Source organism: Anabrus simplex, chromosome 5 (assembly GCF_040414725.1).
Source record: "Anabrus simplex isolate iqAnaSimp1 chromosome 5, ASM4041472v1, whole genome shotgun sequence".
Taxonomy (NCBI): Eukaryota; Metazoa; Arthropoda; class Insecta; order Orthoptera; family Tettigoniidae; genus Anabrus; species Anabrus simplex.
This window is the reverse complement of record NC_090269.1, coordinates 136,052,030-136,075,930: the sequence shown is the minus strand read 5'-3', so window position 1 is coordinate 136,075,930 and position 23,901 is coordinate 136,052,030. Positions and strand designations below refer to the sequence as shown.

The 23,901-nt window shown below is 38.5% G+C and overlaps 1 protein-coding gene across 1 annotated transcript in view; it reads left to right on the top strand.

Moving 5' to 3' along the window:
- Window positions 1-23,081, top strand: part of LOC136874693 (protein FAM136A) — a 30,515-nt gene extending 7,434 nt beyond the window's left edge. The window contains exon 4 of the mRNA XM_067148333.2: window positions 22,178-23,081. Coding sequence (XP_067004434.1) covers window positions 22,178-22,315 — 138 coding nt within the window. The 3' untranslated portion in view covers window positions 22,316-23,081. The remainder of the gene's footprint in view (window positions 1-22,177) is intronic.
- Window positions 23,082-23,901: the final 820 nt, after the last annotated feature.

Here is a 23,901-nt window from a genome sequence, read left to right as displayed (position 1 = left end):
GAAAAAACATTGAGAAGAAACGGTTTATTTATTTTATAAATAGAGAGTTTAATGTCAATTAAGTTATAAAACATTGCATTAAAGTACTTTATTTTTATTAGAAGGCAGATCAGATATAAACAGGGATTTGAATGTGCTGCTGCTGTTAGTAATAATTCTGGGGCGGTGCTTCGCCAGGATGTTAGTGGGGGTGTCTGGAGAAGGGGTTTGCGTGCAAGAATGATGGTGGAGAGCTCGGCTGCTTCACTTCGCTATGAGTGAGTGAGAGGTGCTCACGTCTATTACGCAACGCATCATTATCAAATATCTCTCAAAAGAGGGCACCAAACCTTATGAAGTTTTGAGACGGCTCCGTGCACAGTTGGGGAAGAAACACTTTTGCAGACTCGAGTGAGTGTATGACTGGGTTAAAAAATTTGTGGCAGGAAGAGAAGCTGTGGAAAATGAACCTCATGAAAGGAAACTGGACAAGCATCTCTGCAGACAACATTGTTGCCATTCGTAACATTGGTGAAGATCGGCAAATAAAAATTTTGCAAATTGTTTCAGCCGTAGGAATAAGTTACAGAAGTGTTCAAACCATCATCCGAGATAGTCTGCCAGGTGGGTTCCTCGTCTCCTCAACCAGGAACAAAAAACTTTACGCCAGGAAGTTTGTCAGAGACTCCTGCATCGCTACGAGGAGGGAGAGGATTTCTTGCATCATATTGTGACTTATGATGAAACTTGGGTGCATCATTACACCCCAGAATCAAAGCTAGCAAGCATGGAGTGGTGGTGAAGAGACGAAGCAGGTCCTGGTAAGTCCAAAACACGCCCATCTGCTGGAAAGGTGCTTGAAACCGTTTTCTGGGACTCTGTGGGCATTTTGCTGATGGATTTTCTTCATGAACAAAGGACAATTAACGCAGCCTATTACTGTCACCTTTTGGATTAAGCAAAAGCTGCGTATCGCAACAAGCCACGCCGGCAACCGATTCGATTCCTCATTCTGCTCTGTGACAATGCAAGATCGCATATTGCCGCTTTAACATGGGAAAAACTGGAGGAAATTCACTGGACACCTCTGGAACACCCTCCGTACAGTCCAGATTTATCGGCCTGCAACTACCATTTGTTTAGACCATTCAAACAAAACCTAGGAGTATAGCAGTTCGATGATGATGCAAGTGTAGAAGAGTTCATGCGCAACTGGCTTCGCACACATCCCCCTTCTATCAGGGTGGTATCAAAAACTTACCAATCCGATGGAGAAAATGTGTATCGAAGGCAGGACGCTATGTAGAAAAGTGATCTCTATATGTGTGGTTTTTATTTTGGTTGACGGAAAAATTATTTAAAAAAATTCCAGTTTATATTTGATCCACCCTCGTAATTTTAAGGCACCATAGCTAATTCAATGGGAAGGCACAGCAAGGTGTTCAGTGAAGAGATGGAAGTGCAGCTGAAGAAACTTGTTCAAGATCTGGAAGCTAGATTTTATGGTATGACTCGCAAGGCATTAATGAAAGTGGTTTATGAGTTCGCTGTGCAGAATGGATTGCAGCATCAGTTTGTAATGAGCTAAAAGTTGCCAGAAAAGACTGGGTGTATTGATTTCTTGTGGATTCAGGTCTTTCTTTAAGAATCCCTGAGCAGTGTAGCTTAGGACGTGCAATAGATTTCAACAAGGTGACAGGTATTTTCAGAACCTCATGGAATGTTTAGAAAAGTACAAATTTCCTTCTTATAGATTGTTCAACATGGACGAGACTGCCGTGTCGACTGTTCCTGACAAGACTGCCAAAGTTCTTGCTACAAAAGGGAAGAGATCAGTGAAGAAAATAAAATCTGCAGGGAGAAGTCAAATAGTGACTGCTGTTTGTTGTGTGAATCCAATAGGACATTTCATACCACCAGCTTTGATTTTTCCCTCGTAAACATAATACGCCACAGCTTTTCAGTAATGCTCCCATGAACTCTTGGACTCATGAGTGAATCTGATTACATGAATTCCGAGCTTTTCATACTCTGGCTGCAACACTTTGCCAAACGTGTCAAGCCGACTTTGGATGATCCAGTTTTATTCATCCTGGACAATCATGTATCGCACTGCTCACTTTTGGCAACAGAATTCTGCAGACAAAACAACACTGTACTACTGTCATAGGATATAAACTTCATGTTTTGTTCCGCATTGAATTGTGATCGCAGTAGTAATGATTAAATTAATGTCGTATGGACTACCTTTTTCAATACTATATTATGCAATATTATTGAATTACATTACTAAACTAGGGACTAGTTCCGGCCTTGGCTGGCCATCTTCAGCCTTAATATAATACATACAATAACTAAACAAATGTAAAAACACACAATTGACATGAAAATTAATGTACAAACAAACAGTTAACATTAAAATCTGGGATGAACTAAGAGTAAAATAAATTAGGCTCTAAATTCTTAGCATCTGGAGTATGCTTATCATCCAGACTCTTTCTTGTAAGATATTCATAGAATTGTTAGTTCCATCACTGCTAATCGTTACAATTGCAAAACGGGAACTGGTAAATGTTGATTCTGTAGTCAGATCATCAGTTGCCAAATCTACTTGAGTGGTATAGACCTACAAAAAGCTTTTGATTCAGTCAGCAGACGGGCTGTCGTTGTGAAGCTGGCCGGAATAGGAATGTCAATGAAAATGATTAAAGCCATAGAAGAACTATATGCCGAAGTAATATGTTCAGTTAAAGTCAAAGAAGATGTAATGATAGGAAAGATACACTCGAACATTGGACTTAAGCAAGGATGTAAACTATCACCAATACTGTTTTTGCTCTTTATTAATGACGTAATAGAATGCTTAGCAAAAGAGAATAATACTAGCCCTTGCTTACACAATAAAGAGATCCCCGGTCTAGTCTTCGCAGACGACATCCTGCTGCTCTCACTAACAACAGCAGGTATGCGAAGTAACCTCAAAAAATTGGTGGAATACTGTAATACATGGAATTTGAAAATAAATACCAAAAAAACAAAAGTAATGGTTTGCAAAAGAGGTAATAAATTAAAAAGAAATGAAAGGCGATGGCTATTGGATGGTGTTGAATTGGAAGTTGTAAATAAATTAGAATATTTAGGAATAATATTAACAAAGAATGGGTTGTGGAAGGAACAGATACGCCATGCAAAAATAAAAGGTGTGGCCGCCCTATCAAGTATAAAGGCCTTAGAAAAGAAGATGCCTAATTTGCAATACAAAGTACATAAAAATGTTTTTAATGCACTTGTGGTATCAAAAGCACTGTATGGGGTTGAAATATGGGGTATAGAAGTTGATAAAAAAGAACTAGATATCATAAGTAACAAATTTTGTAAAATAATAATGGGCCTACCAGAATGTGCAGCAAATAGTGGAGTGAGAACTATATGTGGAGATATCAACATCCAAGCAGACATAAGTAAGAAAATAGTAAAATATTGGTTAAGATTAAAAAGAGGAGAGGGGAGGGAAATATTAAATCTAGCCTACCAGCACCAGATGAGACACTTGGATGAGAATTATTGGTTATCGAAAGTAAAAGGTATGCTAGACAAAATAGGAATGGGGCTATATTGGGATAAGGAGATGAACGGTAAAGAAAACAGCTTCATTAAAATACTAACGATTAGGGTAAAGGACATAGACAAACAGACGATCAGAGCAGAATGTGAAACCAAAAAAACACTAGTAGAATTCTGTGGCATTATCCAATATATGTCAATAAGAAAAAATAGAATCACAAATAGGGAACTAAGAGGTGTGTTGTGGTGGCTTTTGGGTTTATACAAAAATAAGGGAATAAGTGAGAACCATAACGTAAATCAGTGTGTATTTTGTGACGACATTATGGGAGAAGCTCATTTACTGAGAACATGTAAGGGAACGGAGGCACTGAGAACTAAATACCTTGGAGATGAATATAAATTAAAAATAGAAAGAGAGAAAGAATTTTATACAATAACCAAACTGTTAAATAGAGAATGGATCACCCCAGGAAAACTAGCTAAATTTTTCTGTATTCTAAGAAGCATGTGGAAGAAAGCAAAATGAGATTTGTAATAACAGAAAGTAATAACAGTACAGGTAAATGATAGTAAATGTAATATACATGAGCACGATGATGACTGTACAACAAGAGACCTCGGAATGCTATAGTTATAAGTTTAGGACTATGTTTCTCTTGTAGTTGTTCAGTGTTCATTTATATTAGATATTGTATATTGCTAAGTAACAGATTTAATTCAGCAACATGCTAACAGTAATGAGTTCCTTTCAATGAGCTCATTTAAGAAATTAAAATGAGATTAGCAATAACTCAAAGTAACACCAGTGTTAGTAAATGATAGTAAATGTAATGTAGATGAGCACGAGGATAGATAAGTAATTTGTAACTATAAGTATTATAAGAGGAATGAGAGGTAGTATGGAAATAGAAAAATGTAAGAAGCAAAACATAATGGCAATGTGTTTGTTAGCCTGTTTTTAGTTTGCTTTGGGATTGTTAGTTTGTTTTGACTGCTGCAGTGTATTAAACCAGAGAAAACAAGTTGTCAACCAGTCAGCGAAATATGAGCCGAGTATGGATTCCGTCTCGGCAGTGGAATACAGGTGAGGCAGCCTACATGTTGAGCTAGGTCATCCGCACACATGTGGGCTGTCACATGAAGGAGTGGAGAGGAAACAATATTGACAACTTAAGGGGTCTACGAGGTTTCGATTTCGGAGCCTCATGAGACGGGTCTGGTCGTGACATCCCTGGGAAGGGTGGTAGAAGTTCCTCACCAGGGGGGATGTCGTAACCAGACAGACTTAGGTTAGATGTAGTATATATTCAATGTAAATTTGTCATTTTGATTCTAACTTTTCTTTTAATGTTATAACGTAATATTTCTAATTAGTAGATTTAGTTCATTAATATGTTAGCAGTAATGTGTTCCTTACAATGAGGTTGTTTGTTAGCCTGTTTTTAGTTTGCTCTGGGATTGTTAGTTGGTTTTGGCTGCTGTAGTATAGTAGAGTTGGGAGAGGAGGAGATAGGCCCACCTATCTCAAGCATAGTGTTGACTCAGTACTTCTGCACGTGTAGATTAGAGTAAGGTGTGAACAGTATTAAACCAGAGAAAACAAGTTGACAATCAGTCAGCGAAATATGAGCCGAGTATGGATTCCGTCTCGGCAGTGGAATGCAGGCGAGGCAGCCTACATGTTGAGCTAGGTCATCCGCACACATGTGGGCTGTCACACGAAGGAGTGGTGAGGAAACAATATCGACAACTTAAGGGGTCTACGAGGTTTCGATTTCGGAGCCTCATGAGACGGGTCTGGTCGTGACATCCCTGGGAAGGGTGGTAGGAGTTCCTCACCAGGGGGGATGTCGTGACCAGACAGATTTAGGTTAGATGTAGTATATATTCAATGTAAATTTGTCATTTTGATTCTAACTTTTCTTTTAATGTTATAACGTAATAAATAATAATTCGTTCAGTTAGTAAGATAAGGTAGGGAAGATACATGTTGTCCTAGACTATATAATATTGTTAATGTCTAGGACAAAATAATTCATATTCAGTATAGTAACAGCCAACAATTGTAAGAGGGTATTGTAAGTCATGTATCATAATTCAAGGAATTGCAATAAACGAATGCTCTCTCCCCAGCTCTAGGCGATCCGGAATTGGAGGATGGGAGTATTCTATTCTATTCTATTCTATTCTACTTGAGTGGTGTTAGCAGTATGCAAGCCACTGGATGCCACTGCAAATAACCACCAGCTGACGCAGAACTGTTAGATGGTGTTTCCACGTCGACCAACATAAATAAAATGAAATGTTCCCATAGTGCTTGTTAAATGGCATCGGTATGTGGCAACCCCATCGCCCAGTGGGAAACCACTGCAGTCAGCCACCCAAGTATTGGCGGGACAACCATAGCTATTGGGGGGGTATGGAGGAAATGCGTACTCCCAGCCCTGACCAACTAGGGTGAACATTATCCTCGCAGAAGGTATAAAATGCCTTCTGGGGCTCACTACCTCAGATGTAACAACGCTACCGATACTGCAGTAGCCCAGCTTAATACTTCGGCTTGTGAAGTAACCCTGGAGTACATGATATTCACTACCTTACCCCAGGGGGTTAATCCTCGGTCGACGCAAGCAGTTGTCAGATATTGGGGAACCTGCATCGTGTGCGGAGGGAGAGTCGGAGCTCCCAAATACCTCAATGTCCTCAATACGCCGGACACAAAAGATCAGACCCAAGAGAACCTTTAAATTAGGAACCATCAACATACAGACCATGATTAGAGTGGGGAACTGAAACAAGTCCTAGATGCAATGAGAGAACATGGAATTGGCATACTGGCTCTACAGGAAATGAGATTCAGAGATGAAAATACGGTGGAATCGAAAGTATATGTAATATTGAAGGGAAAACTGGGTATTAGGATGAATCAACAGCAATTTATGTTTGGTACGCCATTTATAGTAGACCGAAGCTTCTTTAGTAGTATCATTGACTGGAGGGGTGTGAGTGAGAGACTGTCATATTTGATGATGAAAATTGGCAATAAAACTTATACACTTGTCAATGCAGATGCCCCCACAAATGATAAGAACAAAACAGACAAGGCAGGGACAGAGAACTTCTGGAGCGCACTGGGTAAGGTAGTAACGGAAGCAAACAAGAGAAGTGTCACAATCTTGCTGGGGGATTTCAATGCACAGCTAGGCACTGAAAGGAGATTTAGTGGTCCTGTAGGGGATTACCCTGCGCACAAGAGAACAAATAAGAATGGAGAAAGGCTTGCAAACTTGTGCAAAAGACACAAAATGAGAATCATGACCGCACACTATAAAGCCAAGGCGAGTAAAAAGACAACCTGGGTAAGTCCGAGCAATTGAATTGGGGAAAGGCAGATAGACCACATAGCGATCCGAGACAAAAACCATGTGGAGATCATGAACACCAAAGTCAGGAAAAACAGCAGAATGGAATCTGACCACTATCTCACTGAAATCAAATGTAGATGGATACCAAACAGAACTAGGAGAAACACGAACACAAACTCACACCAGATCGACAGAGAACTGCTAAACAAAAACAGAGATCAATACATGAAGAACCTGACAGTGGAGAGTAAATGGGAAGACTTAAAGGACAAGGTTAGAAAAGAATCCAAACGATTGGCCACTAATAACAAGAGAAGGAAGCATGAGTGGTGGACAGAAGAATGTCAAGAGGCAGTAGAGTACAGGAGGAAGATGTGGGTAAGGTGGCAGACTACCAAGAAGGAAGAGGACCTGTCAACATTCGAGACAGCGAAAAGGATGGCTGCCAAGACGATCAGGAATGCCAGAAGGAAAATGTGGAATGAGAGGCTGGAAAAAGCTGATCATACGTTTAAGAAAAACAAATCATGAAGCTCCCACAGGGAGTATGATTCTACAGTACAGCAGAGACATCAACCAAGGACGAGCACCCACCAGAACAGAAGTTGTGAAGGCAATCAAGGATCTCAAGAACAAAGCGGCAGGTAATGATGGTATTTGCGTCGAGAGTTCAAATGGGGTGGTCCTGCAATGGAAGAAAGCATGTACAGGATAATAATAAGACATCTGGATAAATAAGAAGATACCCAGTGACTGGAAAGAAGCCATAATTATACCAGTACATAAGTAAGGAGACTGGATAACTACAGAGGTATCTCACTGCTAAACATTGTGTACAAGATACTCTCAAGATTATTGCTGAATAGAGTGGAAGCACAGCTTGAATCGACCATAGGAGAATACCAGGGTGGTTTCCAGAAAGGGAGAAACTGCGTAGAACAGATCTTTGGACTCGAGAATCATAGAACACAGGAAAGGACAGGACACAATAGTGACATTTGTAGACTTCGCAAAAGCCTACGATTCGATAGACAGGAACACACTACTGAATATCCTACGCGACAGAGGATTGGATTCTACAACACATGCATTGGTGGGGGAAACATTGAAGGCTACAACCACTAGAGTAAGATACCGGAGTATGTTGTCAGACAGCTTCGAAATTAAGACAGGAGTCCGAAAACACGTTCGGCTTGCCAGGTGCAGGTCTTTTGATTTGACGCCCGTAGGCGATCTACGTGTCGTGATGAAGATGAAATTATGATGAAGACGATACATACACCCAGCCCTCGTGCCAGCAAAATTAACCAATTATGGTTAAAATTCTCGACCCTACCGGTAATCGAACCTGGGACCCCTGTGGCCAAAGGCCAGCACGCTAACCATTTAGCCATGGAGCCAGACGAGCAGTGGATGTATACCAGGGACCTTCCAAACCTTTCAAAATATATCCAGCAAACACAACAGAAACTTATTGTTTTATCTCTTGCGAAGCAACTTGTCAACAAAGGATACATGTTGTGGATTGATATTTCTCATAATGGACACGCCTTGGCTTAGAAGTTAAAATCATTGAAAACTGACTGTGTAGGAAATTAACACCTCAACAGGAAGGACATCCCACAAGATGTGATCAGTAGGAAATTAAAGGAGGGGGAACTTTAACCTTGGCATTCCAACCAAACTTATCACCCTAAAGTGGCATGATAAGAAAGATGTTGCAATGATTTCTACATTCCATGCGCAGAAACTGTCACAGTAAAGGAAAAAAAAAGGAAGTCTGTTTCCATTGCCGACTATAATGGTCACACGTGTGGAGTCGATCTGAAAAACCAGCGCATGAGGCATTTCATATCAAGACTCGTTATCTGACCTATTTGTAATGAATGCTGCAGAGCAGCATGGGTCTTCTAGTAACGATATGAAGTTTATCAACTGCAAGCTCATAGCCGTGCATCCCTAACTGCACGGCCAACTCGCTTGGTCCAAGAAGACGAATCCTCCAAGCTTTAATTACAGTGTTGATGGAGTAGAAATGCTTCATAGGGATCACTGTATATACCTAGGTGTTAATATAAGGAAGATTCTTTAATCATGTAGGCCTAATCACGTCAACAGGATTGTAAATAAGGTTACGGGGTGGGGAATTACGGCAGGGTCAAAGGATGTGGCTGCTAAGGAAATGTGCTGTGAATATTATGAAAAACTGAATTATGACTTGTTGGTTTGATGTTTCTAAGAATGGGAATTAGAAGGTCAAATAGGATATTTGGCTTTTCTGAAATGTCATTAAGATTATGATTCAGGTTAAAATATTGATCTGTATGTATGGAGCAGCTTTCAGTAATGTTAAGGAGGGGTCCTTTTTTGATGATTTTGAGAATTTCCATATCTTGTTTTATGTCTGTGAATTGGTGATTATAGTCGTATGCATATGCTTGAAGATATCACCTTTTATCTTCCTCATTATCTTCCCTTACTCAAACATAATTAACTCATAACGCATCCAGGAACATCATCTTTGAGTCACTTCTACTTACTTTCTTTCTTCCTTTCTTTCCCATAAGCCATAATATCGATAGCATCCCCATCCAATTCCATTTTATTTGCCAAGTTGTTTCCAAGGAGTCCCTGGCCAGTCATGTGGAAGTATGACCCTGTCACTCCCATAGGTCCAAGGCTTGCTTACCGTCTCAGCACGGTAAACGTGAATGTCCGATTGTCTCTATGTTGCAGAAGGAAATTTAAGCGGGGTACTAAAATTTTCTCAGAATCATGCAGGACATTGTTTAAAGCAGTGTGACTTGGGTACTGTTTTACAGATTTGAATAATACTTTCATATACATGTTACAAAAACTCCATCCTTTAAAAAATGTGATGCAGTCTTAATAATTGAGTCTGGTGTGGAATATTCCTGAACACTTTGCAACCTGGACACCAAATCACTGTTTCTCAAATAGAGAATATTTGAGATAAACTTAAATTTTATAATCAAGTGGTCCGCCTATTCAATACAATTTATAATTTATTATATTAGATGTTTCGTTCCCTAAGGGACAACGTCAGCTATAAGAAATTAATATTAATATATCAGAATACCAAATAGACATAATTAAGATTGGCAAGACACATTAAAAAACATTGATATATGGTACAACATTTAAAATACAATCTTAGCAAATTTTGTTAAAATTATGTCATATGATTGATAAAAACAGTTGAATTGTCCATTAAATTCTATTGAATAGGCAGGCCACTTGATTATAATATTTAAGTTTATCTGAAATATTCTCTATTTAGTCAATACAGGATTATTGTTAATAGAAATGAAGCTGTTAAAGCTTGTTACATATAATAAATCACTGATTCTTGCTTAATTTTCTACTTGTAGCACACACTGTTTAGTTGGCCTATTCTGTCCCTGATTTTGTTCAATTCTCAGATAAATGGCTTTCAGTGAAATGAGGTACATTTTTGTCCAAAGGATGACATCCAGGCTGCTTTCTTTTGAATTAACCTAAATGTTCTTGAAGCTTATTTCTTTTTATTTTTCAAATGTTCGGTGCTACTGACCGCAGTAGGCCAAATATGGCAGCATCTAGTTCAAAGCATAAGTTCGAAACGTTCGAAGAAGACAAGATTATTCAACACTTAAAGAATAATGTGACGATTTATCTTCTCAGAAATCCAAAGATGAGCAGTCTGATACAAATGAAGGTGAGCTGATAGTGAAAGTGGTTCAGAAAGTGAGATTGAAGAACAAGGTGAACAACATGAACATGACGAATCGGATGAAGGCGAAGTTAAACCTTTCTTGCCGCGTGGTGTTTCCCGTCAGAAATTAGTATTTTCTGGTGCTAGTGGTGTAAATGTGGACTTAGACGATGAATCAAATGTGTTGGAATATTTTGAACATTTCATAGGTGGTGATATGTTTCAACTTATTGCCGAACAGACCAATGTGTATGCCAAACAGTTTTTAGAAGCCCATCCGAACTTCAAACCACGGTCACGAGCGAGAGATTGGGTGGATACAAATCCAACTGAGATAAAAATTCTAATTGGAATTCTAATGCTGCAGGGGATAGTTAATAAGCCAGGAAACCGTATGTACTTCTCAAAATGGGAAAGTATCGTAATCCCTTCTTTTTTGAAAATTATCTCTGAGACAAATCACTGCAGTTCAAGTGAGATAAATGACGTAACTGGCCGTGAAGTTAATGTAAAATCTTTCACAATGTCACTAGCGTGATGTGTAATTCGTAAATATTCCTTTCTTTTATTTGTTTTAATTTTCAGTGCTAACATATGAACAAAACACTCAAATTTCAAGCTGGTAAATGACCTTGCAGTTAATGAAAAATGGTTCAGAATGTCACACGCATGATGTGATATTTATAAATACCCCTTGATTTTATTTGTTTCAACTCTTGGTTGTAAAATATGGGCCAAACTCTCAAATTCCAACCAGGTAAATGACCTTACAGTTAATGTAAAAATGGTTAAACACTTCTCTAACATTAAAATTAATTAATTAAAACTACTTTATTTTACTTTCTGTATCACAGGTGAATAATATTATTGATATTACTAACTTTTCTGCCTATCCTGCCGTGTAACAACAACCTGTTCAAAAAATACACAGGGCAGGTTACACCAAGCACATCAATAATACCCGGTTAAGAGGTTAGTTCTACCAATTCATCCTATTTTTCTTTTCACCCCTAAAAAAAACTACATTGCCACCTTCATTTTGGGCCCTCACTTTCAAATTTAAACTCATGCCTTGCGTCCGCCAACTTTGACTAGGTACTTCAATCACGACCTGAATTTTTTTATATTCAACAAATAGCGCACTGTGCATACACGTTTTCATTTGTTTCCGGTATTGCGCTTTTTACCATTTTTTCTATTCACTATTGTTTTTTCACGTCAACTGTTCTAAAAATCTTCAAGATCATAATTACGTATTCAATTATATTGAATCGTATTATAAGTATATATATATATATATATATATATAGGTACATTTTCGTGAACTAAGCAAATACTTGATCATTAATCTATCCTTCAATCTCCGTCAGCGTATGAAACTACAGCACTTGACGTTGTAAACACCGCGCCGATCTTCTGGAGCTTGCAAGTTACTTCGGTTGAGCTGCTCGTCTTTGGCTTCTTCATGACTTTAGATCTTCGTATTTGGATTGTGTTGTGACTTTGTGCCTGACGGTGTATGCAGTCTGGCTCATTTAACTGTTCTCTGCTTTTCGTGAACATGGTGAGACAGTGCCAAACATTGCGTGTGCCGTGCTGATGCTTGGAAGATTACGCATTACTTCTTTTAAGTGACTTACATTCCACTTCGTCTGAATTTTACAGTGCCTACCCCCGTCATTTTTATATCGCCTCTTCAACTGATATTGTGTGGACTTGACTGTTAACTTCTTTCTTATTTATGCATTGTTTTTCGAGTTATAATCGGCTGATGATGACCCAGACTGGGGTCGAAACCGGTACCATTTCCACTTTTAATTAAGTAAGAATGTAATCTCTACATCTCTTATTTACTTGTATTGAATAGGTTGAACTACCGTATTTATTATTTCAATTTTACGAAACAGTAGCGTAACTAAATTTATAACCGCTCTCCTGCCCTGTACTAGTAAAAACTGGTCTCCCGTTGACTTTACCTCTTGTCATTGAGATAACAGGTCCCAATGAGAGTAACTTTTGAGTAGTATACTACTCAGATACGAAGTGAACTAAGTTAAAATCTTCTCCGATGTACAGACGTAGAATCGTCGTAAGAGTGTCTTCCCAGAGTACGAGTGAGTCTCCCCAAGTGCCTCTCCAGCCCTTGTCGTCGGAGTATATAGGTTCAAAAGTCTCCCTCCATCAGCCATATCACATGGCCCAGTAAGATTTGAGGTCTCATCCCTTCTATGTATTGCCGTGAATCCATCACCTTGCTTCATTACGTCCATTCACATAGGCTGAACTTTCCCGCGGAAAAGAAGCGTCAGGTAGCGAACTTCGAAAAGTAGGTGTTCGTACGGTTTCAACCGTCTCTTCATAGTATAAGAGGGGTACGGTCTCTCGTAAGCTTGATGACGTACATTTCCTGATAATGGGCTGAAATTAGCCTGCTGACTCTGGTCACCTCACTATGGCTGTTGGAAAATTTACTGCAAGCTATTAATACAAACGATGTTGAAATACTTTACACAATAAGTTGTTCGTTCAGAATAGTTATAGCCGCGATACAAAAATGAAATTATAATGTGAAATGGATTATTAAAACCATGTATATATATATATATATTGTACCGGGAAATGATTGTGGGGTTTGAGCATGGGAAGGATCCCAGGTGGTGTTCGGTGTATTTTGGAGCAGGTGCAGAGACGGATAGTATCGCAGGGTGAATAATAGATGGTAATTCTTTTTTGTAAAATTTATTAACAATATCCACAGGTATAGCACCCTGCAATCTGAATGGAGAACTCAAATTTGTAGTTAATATTTGTCAAAAATGTAAAATCGAAGATTTATGTTATGATCTTCTTGAAGTCTGTGTGCTTGAGAATGTCAAGAATAATTATCACTCTTCCATAGAACATGAATAACCTACAGTCTTTCTAATTTCAATGTAAACACAAAATATCAATTTGCACCTGGGATCAGTTCATTATTTATGGTGCTTACCTACACTTTCTAAATTTTAAACCACAAAAATGAACACACACTTGTCATGGAAAAATTAAATAAAATATTTAATCTCTTGCTGAATGTCTTTCAGTTCATTTGAATTTTAAAAAATGGAATTAATAAAGCACTTGAAAATCCTAAAGTTCATCTAGATAATGTGAATTCAAATGAATTAATACCCTTGAAAATGAATTTATAGAAAAATGTGAACTTCTTTTAAATGACGATAAAATTATGAATTAATATCCACACGAAGCACTTGTAATAGCACCGTACTGGACTAAGTGCTTTGTAAAAAGTCAGTTGTGATTACTCACTCAGAATACGAGAAGATCTGCTTACGAGTGGCGGAGTTGGAGACTTGGTGTCTGGAACATTCCGCGGAGTGCGGACAAAGACTCGAACTCAGCACCGGCGATGTTCAGTGAAGATACCACGTCAATTTCCCTCGTCGATATCCCTCGATGGGTACCATAACTGAAGAAACCATGTAAACCCCTTATAGAAAGCGACGTTCGATGTAACAGGATCTCGTAGTACTTTTACCAAGATTTCCGTTGTTCTTGAAGGCAATATCGGAACACGAAGAGTTCAATTGGCAATATTGAATTCACAAATATCATGGATAATAATACTACACACTATCGTAATGCACAGTTCTATTCTTACACTGATTTTACTATGTTAAATTAACATTCACAGTCCATGCTGCAGAAAACACAGTTATTATATACACAGTTCATGGGTTTGAGAATTAACACAGTTCATAATCTTCACTAATTATGTCTGAAATACGATTGTAAAGTAGTAAACACAGTCCATAAGCACTTGAAAATGTGATTTGTAACAGTCTCTGAACAAATATTATTCGCAGATTAAGGTGATTTTATGATTGTATTTGCACCACAATAGTCTGTATTATTTAATATTATAAAAAGTCCTTAATGTTCACTGGGTTTCTCACAGTGGTGATCGAAAGATCGAGAAAGTGCACAAGGAATAGTTAAGTTTTGCCCTGTTATGGGACGAATGTCGAGTAAATAAAGTTACACACAGCTCACTGATACATTATCGTCAGAGAAATATGTCTTAGACTGATTGAAGTTGTCATAAATTATGATTTCAGTTTGCCACACACAATGATTTAGGATATTGTCATAGTTCACAATTATACGAAATTAGTAAAGTTCACGATGTCGTGTACTAATCCGTAAAATATTGGACACTTCAATTCTCACTTCCAATTATAGCTTCACTTTTCAATAAATTTACAAGTATTATATTACGATAATTCACCTTGAGAAACGTCTAGAATCTTACCGTCGTCGCGGCGCGTCGGAAATTTCACGTACGGTACGACGTTCTTTCACTATTTCAACAGCGTTCGATTACGGCCATGATTATGTCCTCGCGAATCGCGACGGAGCATACTTTCTGCACATACACACTAGTCTGTACACGGGACTGGCTATGGCCTTGGCCCAGTGGCCTATATATACAGGTCTGGCGCGCAGCACTCAAAAGCAGGTGATGAAGGGGCGAGTATTCCTCCCAAACTTTAAATTGTCATATTTCGGAAACCGCTGGATGGATTGATTTCAAATTTGCAGGGGTTTGTTTCCAAACATTGGCTACAATTCAGCGTTGGTCTCGTGTTAATTGGTCCAGGCATTAAAAAGTTCATGAAAATAGCCGAGAAACTTCTGTAGGGGAAGTAAGCTGCAAGCGGCGGTGACGTTACTTGACCTTGCTTGACTTGCGTTCTCGCTCGTGGAGTGCAGTAGGTACGAGAACATTCTCTCACACAGCTGTTCACATATCGGAACTGAATTGTATGCTAGAAAATAAAATTTGTAATTTATATGTGCCAGGGCCTATGCCTTCCTGGTACAATATACATAATAATTTAAAAATGACCTGCCAGTGAATAAATATATACATTTTATCAATTATATAGTTCAATAATTGAATACATGCAGTGATGGCCCAAACATCACATTCGCCCCTCTGAGCCTGAAACAAGAGGCACTTAGTTGAGGGCTCACACCTACACTTTGCCACTTACGTTTCACTTGTTTTTAAAGCAGCTTTACATTCACTCATTATACAATATAACAATATTTTACAGAATTTCATCTTGATGATTCCACCTACAACTTAATTACAATAAATAATATTTAACACTTCAAAATTTCCTTTAAAAAAATATAACTTAGCGAGTTTGATGTCTCACTTTCTCAAATGTTCGTCATCTCTTGTTGATTTCATGAATCGAGTGTATGCAACGCTTGACCATTCAATTTATATCTGTACAAACTTAACACAAACAAAATATATTGTATTAACTCTTTCAAGTGTTTTATATGTTCTTGCTGTATGATTGTCACTTCACACACGCTACACATTCACGTGGTTTTAGCCTAGGGTAAAATTATTGCAAGTCTTTAGGATGACTTCATATAGTCTACAGGGGGAATCTATAAATCTTAATCTGCAATATTAATGATCCTCATTATAGTAAATCAAGTACTAGATTACCCCACACATGGCATTACATAAGGAGAACAGACGTAACCTTGGTAATGAACTCGTGTCAGTCGTATACCCACACACCACGTGGACAGCAAAACAAAACTTGGGAAACTCCACCTTCCCGAGAATGGTCACTCCTCGCCACGACAAGTACATTATATAAGAGATAACAGTGGCCTGGCCTACTGACCTATATTCCAACTCGACATAAAATCCACTGGACTCGTAATATATTTACGTAAACTCCTAATGTTGTACGATCCCGGTAAAATGCTATCGCCGTCAGATAATTTATAAGCACAAGGTCCAAGTTTCTTATGTATACGATAAGGTCCTTGATATAAAACTCCAGCCATATCATCAGTAAAAACCGTGGCAAAATCACCTTTATCATCACCTAATGCAATATTTAATGCTCTAATTAAAGCTGCAGAACTTGTCTTCGTCCCGTAGGAAATGCGCTGAAACTGATACAAGCTGTACTTATGACTAAATGCTGTCAGAGGCCTGTCCTCTACTCTCAAAGGAATCTGCCAAAAACTACTTCTTAAATCAACAGATGAAAACCATTTTTTACCCTGAAAACCCTGAATTAACTCTTCAATTGTCTGCGATTTTAACTGGTCAGCACAAATACGTCTATTCATCTCCCTCGCGTGAATACTATGTCTAACACTTCCATCATTCTTAGGCACAACGATTAAAGAATTTAAATACTGGCTATTAGACACTTCAATAATCCCATCGGCTAACATAGCTTGTATCTGTCGTAATCTATAATCTTCATTTCCGTATTGACAATTGCACAATTAAAAATAGGAGAGGATTTCCACCAATCAATACTTATTTATTGTACACATTAAACTACAGGACCGGTTTCGGCCTCATATTCAAGGTCATCTTCAGCTGAACCATATATACATATTAATATAATGAAGCTTTGATTAAGATTGTGGTGTTGAAGGAATGCCATATGATGATGATGTACATTTAGTTACATACAAATGGGGCACGTCTTAGCGTGAGTGTTCATGTACATGAAGTGTTTTTATGTATTGTTTTTATCTTGTACATATATATAAGTTAGTTTAGGAAAAGACGTGTTTTATACACTAGTTTTAAGACCTTCAACACTTTAGACATACAGTTGCAATATTGCACAGAATGACATATACGCCAGCTCACGCTAAGACGTGCCCCATTTGTATGTAACTAAATGTACATCATCATCATATGGCATTCCTTCAACACCACAATCTTAATCAAAGCTTCATTATATTAATATGTATATATGGTTCAGCTGAAGATGACCTTGAATATGAGGTCGAAACTGGTCCTGTAGTTTAATGTGTACAATAAATAAGTATTGATTGGTGGAAATCCTCTCCTATTTTTAATTGTTTTAATTAGCTTGTATCTGATCGTCAACTGCCTTGGATTTTTTGTGATGCAGCATACCATGGCCTGCTGAAAGGACTGTCATCCCGCACTGAAAAAGAATGTTCATAAACATGTGTTCTACTGGGTTTCTTAGAAAAAATCTCAGCGTGTTCACATAACACTGCCAACAATTCGTCCCTCTGGACTTCCTCTAATATTTACTGTTACTCGCAGCTTCAACTAAGGCATCCTTCTGATCCTCTTTCAACCACAACTGGCATAAATTAAACCCCTCACTGGGTTTCTCCTCATATCTAGAAACCTCAATAACACTCCACATACCACAAACATTCGTTTTTCCTCTGAATTTCATTTTTCAGTTCGAGTTTGACATACTTATTATCCCACTTCAGATTTACCATTGCTTCTTTGTAATCTGAGCTGATTTCAAAGTCAACCAGTCACATCCCAAGATGAGATCAACCGGGCGAGTTGGCCGTGCGCGTAGAGGCGCGCGGCTGTGAGCTTGCATCCGGGAGATAGTAGGTTCGAATCCCACTATCGGCAGCCCTGAAGATGGTTTTCCGTGGTTTCCCATTTTCACACCAGGCAAATGCTGGGGCTGTACCTTAATTAAGGCCACGGCCGCTTCCTTCCAACTCCTAGGCCTTTCCCATCCCATCGTCGCCATAAGACCTATCTGTGTCGGTGCGACGTAAAGCCCCTAGCAAAAAAAAAAAAGATGAGATCAAATACCAGATGAGGAATAACCAAACATACCTGTACTGAAATGAAACCCTTTATACAAATCGGCACCGCGACTTGCTTGCAGATTTGTTTCGACTGTTTACCAACAGCTGTAATAATGAATGTTGACTTAACAGGCATCTCTTCCACCATAATACCCTGTTTAACCAAAGAGTCATACCATTCTGAGCTAATACATGATTTCTGACTTCCTGTATCAATTAATGCCTTAACATATGCCCCCCCTAACTTTTAACTGAACCACAGGATTAACTACTTCATCACCCGAATCTAAATAAGTATGATCTGGTTCACACATAAGATCTTCCGTAACATCTAGGTCATATGGCAATAGTTTCATAACACAATTTCTAACTACTTCCTGGTAAGGCTGGAATTCTGACCCTTCCTCACAACCTGCATTTAGTTTAAAGGTTGCAATCCTGTGCCTACACTTGGCTCATTAGTAACTTGTCCTCTGACTTGTTGGGCATTTCCCGTTCTATTTTCAGGTGCTCCACCCGTACCGTTATTCCTTGGCTAAAACTGATTACGATTCTCGTAGTTTTGCTGTCTCCTATTGTCCCTTGGTTCACTATGAGGAACAAAATTATGTGAGTTTCCTGTTCTATGCCCAATGTTTCCTAGTGCATCAAAATTCCCTAATAACTGCTCCATTTCCTAGATAGTTTTAATACTTTGCATGCACGCTGCTTCGTGTGCCCTGTCCGGAAAATGTCGTAACAGTAATCTGACTACACCTGAATCAGCCGTGATTCCGTCTAAATTCTGGCAAATCATAACATGTGACAGGAAATACTCAGTCATAGAGACACCTTCATTATGTTTGAACTTCCCAAATACTACCCTTTCTCTTTCACTGCTTTGAACGTGTTCATTCCAATATTTGTCTGTGAACTTCGTCTTAAATTCCTTCAGACTTTCCATGTTACTTTTATAGACTGAAAACCAGGAACGCGTCTCTCCCACAAAAGCATGATCAATAATGTCGATCGCCTCTTCCCAGTCCATAAATCCCTCCTCAATCCGTTTCCCAAACCGTTTTTCTACTATCTTAAGAAATTCTAGTGGGTTAGTTTGTTTCCCATTGAACTTCGGTAATTCGATTTCCTTACTGTAAATCCCTTCATGACTTTGCCTCTCAGTGTTACCCTGTCTCTCTCTTACTTCTCGTCGTATGCATGCTTCTGCTATCGCTATGCGGTTATCTACATCTTTATCTCTTCTTTCAATTTTATTCACTACAGTGTTCTGTTTTTCTTTCAACGTCTTAATCTCCACTGTATTGCCTTCTACTATCTCAAACTTTTCTCTTTGTTCTCTAGTGTTGTCTTCTACCATACACTTAACCGTATCGATATCGTTTTGTACCTGTTCCTTAAATTCTCTTATTTCTTCCTTTTGGGTCTCGACTTTATTGTTAATACCTGTCACCTGTGTCTCTAATTCCTTTCTGGTGTTGTTGCTTTCTTTTTCCATTAATCCCAACAACTCACTTCTCTGCTCTACAATTTTTTTTTTTTTTTCTACCTCTTGTTTGTTTTGCTTAGTTGTCTCTTTCTGTTACTCTATCTGCTTGTTAAATCTTTCATTTTGTTTAAATAATTCATTTAACTGTTTGCTGTGTTCATCCATCCTTTTATTAGCTTCGACCTTGTGATCATTCAATGCCTTACTTAATTCTCGTTTAGTTTGTTCTACTTCATTTTTAATTTCTGATTTAGTTTGTTCCAATTCCTTTTTTATTTCAGCTTTATTTTGTTCCATTTTTTATTTCAGATTTACTGTCCTCTATTTTGCTTAACATTAACTGCATCATTTCTAGTAACTGATTATTACATTCATTGTTATGGCTAACTTCCGCCTCAACCCCCATCATACTATCGTCTGACTAACGTAACTTTGTCATTCCTAGATATTTCCTTCGCTATCTTCGCTCCTATTATCTGTTTCTACCTCTACACACTTATCTACCTCCTCCTTATAATTACTTAAAGTACCACCCTTCAGCACGTGCCCACTACGCAGTGTCGTGTCTTTCTCCTCTTGCTCAGCCATGCTACCCCCAAAATAAAACACACAAGAAAAATGTAATGTGGATACCCAACAGTTACCCCCAAACTACTGATTCTATCTGTTCTATACAAGTACTTAATGGTTTTCGAGCCCCACACTTGCGGCAACAATATGTGACGTACCCACTCTGCCCACAGATGTGACAAAATTATGATGTGGCAGGTCACCTTAATATTAATATAAATAAATTATATCTCATTGTTTCTCCATAAACAATATCCTATGGGTGCCAGCCTTCAAGCTTATGGCTTGAAAACGATAGATAATAATAACACGTAGTGAGACTCTTAAAAACTCTCAGGGGTAGGGTGACGGAATACTATCCATTAAGTACACTAACTTGGAATTTAAGGATCATTAATAATAAATTTCAGAAAATACAAATTAAAACAGGTCTTTATTAGGATGAAAAACATGACAATGGCGTATTAACGAAATCTGAACTTACGGAAAAAAAGAAAAATTGAACGGAATAAACTGTAAGAAAATCAACTGTTGCGCGAAGACTTGCAGTAATTTATGCCATTAGCTCACCATTTGTAGACTCTGTTATGTAGAAGCTGATGATTGATGGATCTCTCGTACAGGCGGAGTCATCTCTTGTGGATTCCAGTCCTACTTCTGCTTTTGTGCATGGTACACTAGCTGTACTATGACTTTCCTGCCTTTAACACTTCTTACTGTACTCCTTACATAAAGTCGTAATGAGTCCTAATTTTAAAAGCAAAACCACCATGGGTTATGTTCATGGAGAGAATACACTTTTATTCTTCCGTATTATGGAACAGTAGCGTAACTAAATTCATAACAAAAGCTCTCCTGCCCTGTACTAGTAAAAACCGGTCTCCCGTTGACTTTACCTCTTGTCATTGAGATAACAGGTCCCATTGAGAGTAACTTTTGAGTAGTATTCTACTCAGATGCAAAGTGAACTAAGTTAAAATCTTCTCTGATGTGCAGACGTAGAATCATCGTAAGAGTGTCTTCCCAGAGTACGAGTGAGAGTCCCCAAATGCCTCTCCAGCCCTTGTCAGAGTATATAGGTTCAAAAGTCTCCCTCCATCAGCCATATCACATGGCCCAATAAGATTTGAGGTCTCATCCCTTCTCCTATGTATTGCCGTGAATCCATCACCTTGCTTCATTACGTCCATTCACATAGGCTGAACTTTCCCGCGGAAAAGAAGCGTCAGGTAGCGAACTTCAAAAAGTAGGTGTTCATACGGTTTCAACAGTCTCTTCATAGTATGCAAGGGGTACGGTCTCTTGTAAGCTTCATGACGTACATTTCCTGGTAATGGACTGACATTAGCCTGCTGACTCTGGTCACCCTACTATGGCTATTGGAAAATTTACTGGAAGCTATTAATACAAACGATGTTGAAATACTTTACACAATAAGTTGTTCGTTCAGAATACGTTATAGCCGCGACACAAAGAAATGAAATGATAATGTGAAATGGATGATTAAAACCCTATATATATATATACACCAATTCTTATACTGCAGTACCAATAAATACACATAGTACGTTTGTTTCATAGTAACAAGGATTAAAACCAGAGAAAGTGCGCCATGCAGGCTTTGTTCTCCACAGTGAATGTCACAGCTGGTACGGTCTTCAACCTTAATGTGTTAAACCCTAAAAATTGTTTTCAATCAGTAATAGAAACTGACTATATTTTAGTCCATTTACGACATAGTGCAGAATGATTATAATTGGAGGGAGATACTTGTAGGTACCTTCTTTTTAACTATGTAAGAAATTTGAAACTTATGCATTCTTTGTTTTCTCATTTCAGGTTTCCAGATACACTTCAGACTTCGAACGGTGTGCTGTTAAGTGTGTTGATAACCACATAGGCCTACTGCCAACTGTAATGAAGAAAATCGAGCAGGTGCTTTCGAAACAGAGACATTCGCCACAGCCACAGTTATAATTGCTTGTTATGTAGTATCACAATGTAGGTGAAAATAGCATTTTGTATTCTAAACAGAGGGAGTCATTTATTGTAATTTGTTAATAATTCTGACAAATGTACAGTACTCGGTAATGAGCAAGCTTGTAAATGTATTTTATGAGCAATCCAAAACAAACAAAAAAAGAGAGAGAGAGAGAAAAGTATTTAGATCGATGCTTTCATGGCCTGTATGATGGATATCATTATCTTTTTGGATTTTGTCATGTCGGAGAAGTTCTTCAAGTTTCATGCAAACTTTGCTCTGTGTTTTCAGAAGGGGAGCACATCTGTCCACGATGAAGACTTCTCTAACAATGATGGTTTGAAATTGAAAATACTTTGCCATTGGTCTGTTGTAAGTGATAGTCTCGTTTAGCGATGGGAACAGTGCAGAATAAAAGTAATTGCTCTTGCGTACAATTACCTGAGAAAAATATACTGTACTCAATTACAATTACTAATTCTTCTTCTACCGCTTTTTCCCACAGCTTCTGGGGTTGCGGGTGTGAACTGCGCCACACGTGTGGATCTGGCCTTGATTTTTGGCTGGATGCACTTCCTGACGCCAACCCTATATGGAGAGGTGTAATCTCTATTGCGTGTTTCTGTTGTGGTTGGTAGTATGGTGTGTTGTGTGAATATGAAGAGGAGAGTGTTGGGACAAACACAAACAGGCAGTCCCCAAGCCAGAAGTTATTAAAAACCCCGACCCGGCCGGGAATTGAACCTGGGACCCTCTGAACTGAAGGGCAGTATGCTGACCATTCAGCCAATGAGTTGGACAAGTACAATTACTTTTTTTTTTTTTCAAAAAGTAATCATTAAAATTACTTTACAGAATGCAAGTTTTAGGGAATCACATTTTTTCACATGAGGATGGAATGATACCTAAGTTTGCTATGAAAAATACATTACTCCATTTTTTGTTATTTAGCGTGGAGACATTAAGCGGCTATCTATCATCACTAGGTGAGACTAGAGAGACTCAAAATTATTGCTTCAAAGCAAATTTGCATGTCACTTTTGTGTTTGCATTATTTTCAGGATACTAATTCAAAATATTTATTCAGATAGGGGAATGGAAATGCCTTAACCCCTGTCACATGTTTATTCCTGCTCCATTCTTGACCACGTAACTCCTATAGGTAGAGGTGGTAAAATAACATTTACGGTATCCCTTGCATGTCGTTAGAGGAGACTGAAAGGGAGACCAAGGATTCTTAACTTTGGAGCGTGGGTTGGCAACCACGGTTCCGCTAGGTGAGCCTGGCATTCCCTCCACTACTTGTCAGTTATTGTTCTTTCATGACCCCGATGATATTAGGTTTTCGAGGCCTAGGGAGTCTTTAAATTTTGCACCCTCCGTGGTCCTTCCCTTTATTTCGCCGATACCTTCACTTTTCGATGTGTCGGACCTCCTCCATTTTCCTTCTGATTAGTATTAATAGAGGGAGGTTGCCCAATTGTACGTCCTCTTTAACCCTTTCGCTCTGGCGTAGCGAGTGTGGTGGCATGACCCTCTGGATGTGAGGAGAGGACAGGCAGAGTTTAAAAGAATTTTATTC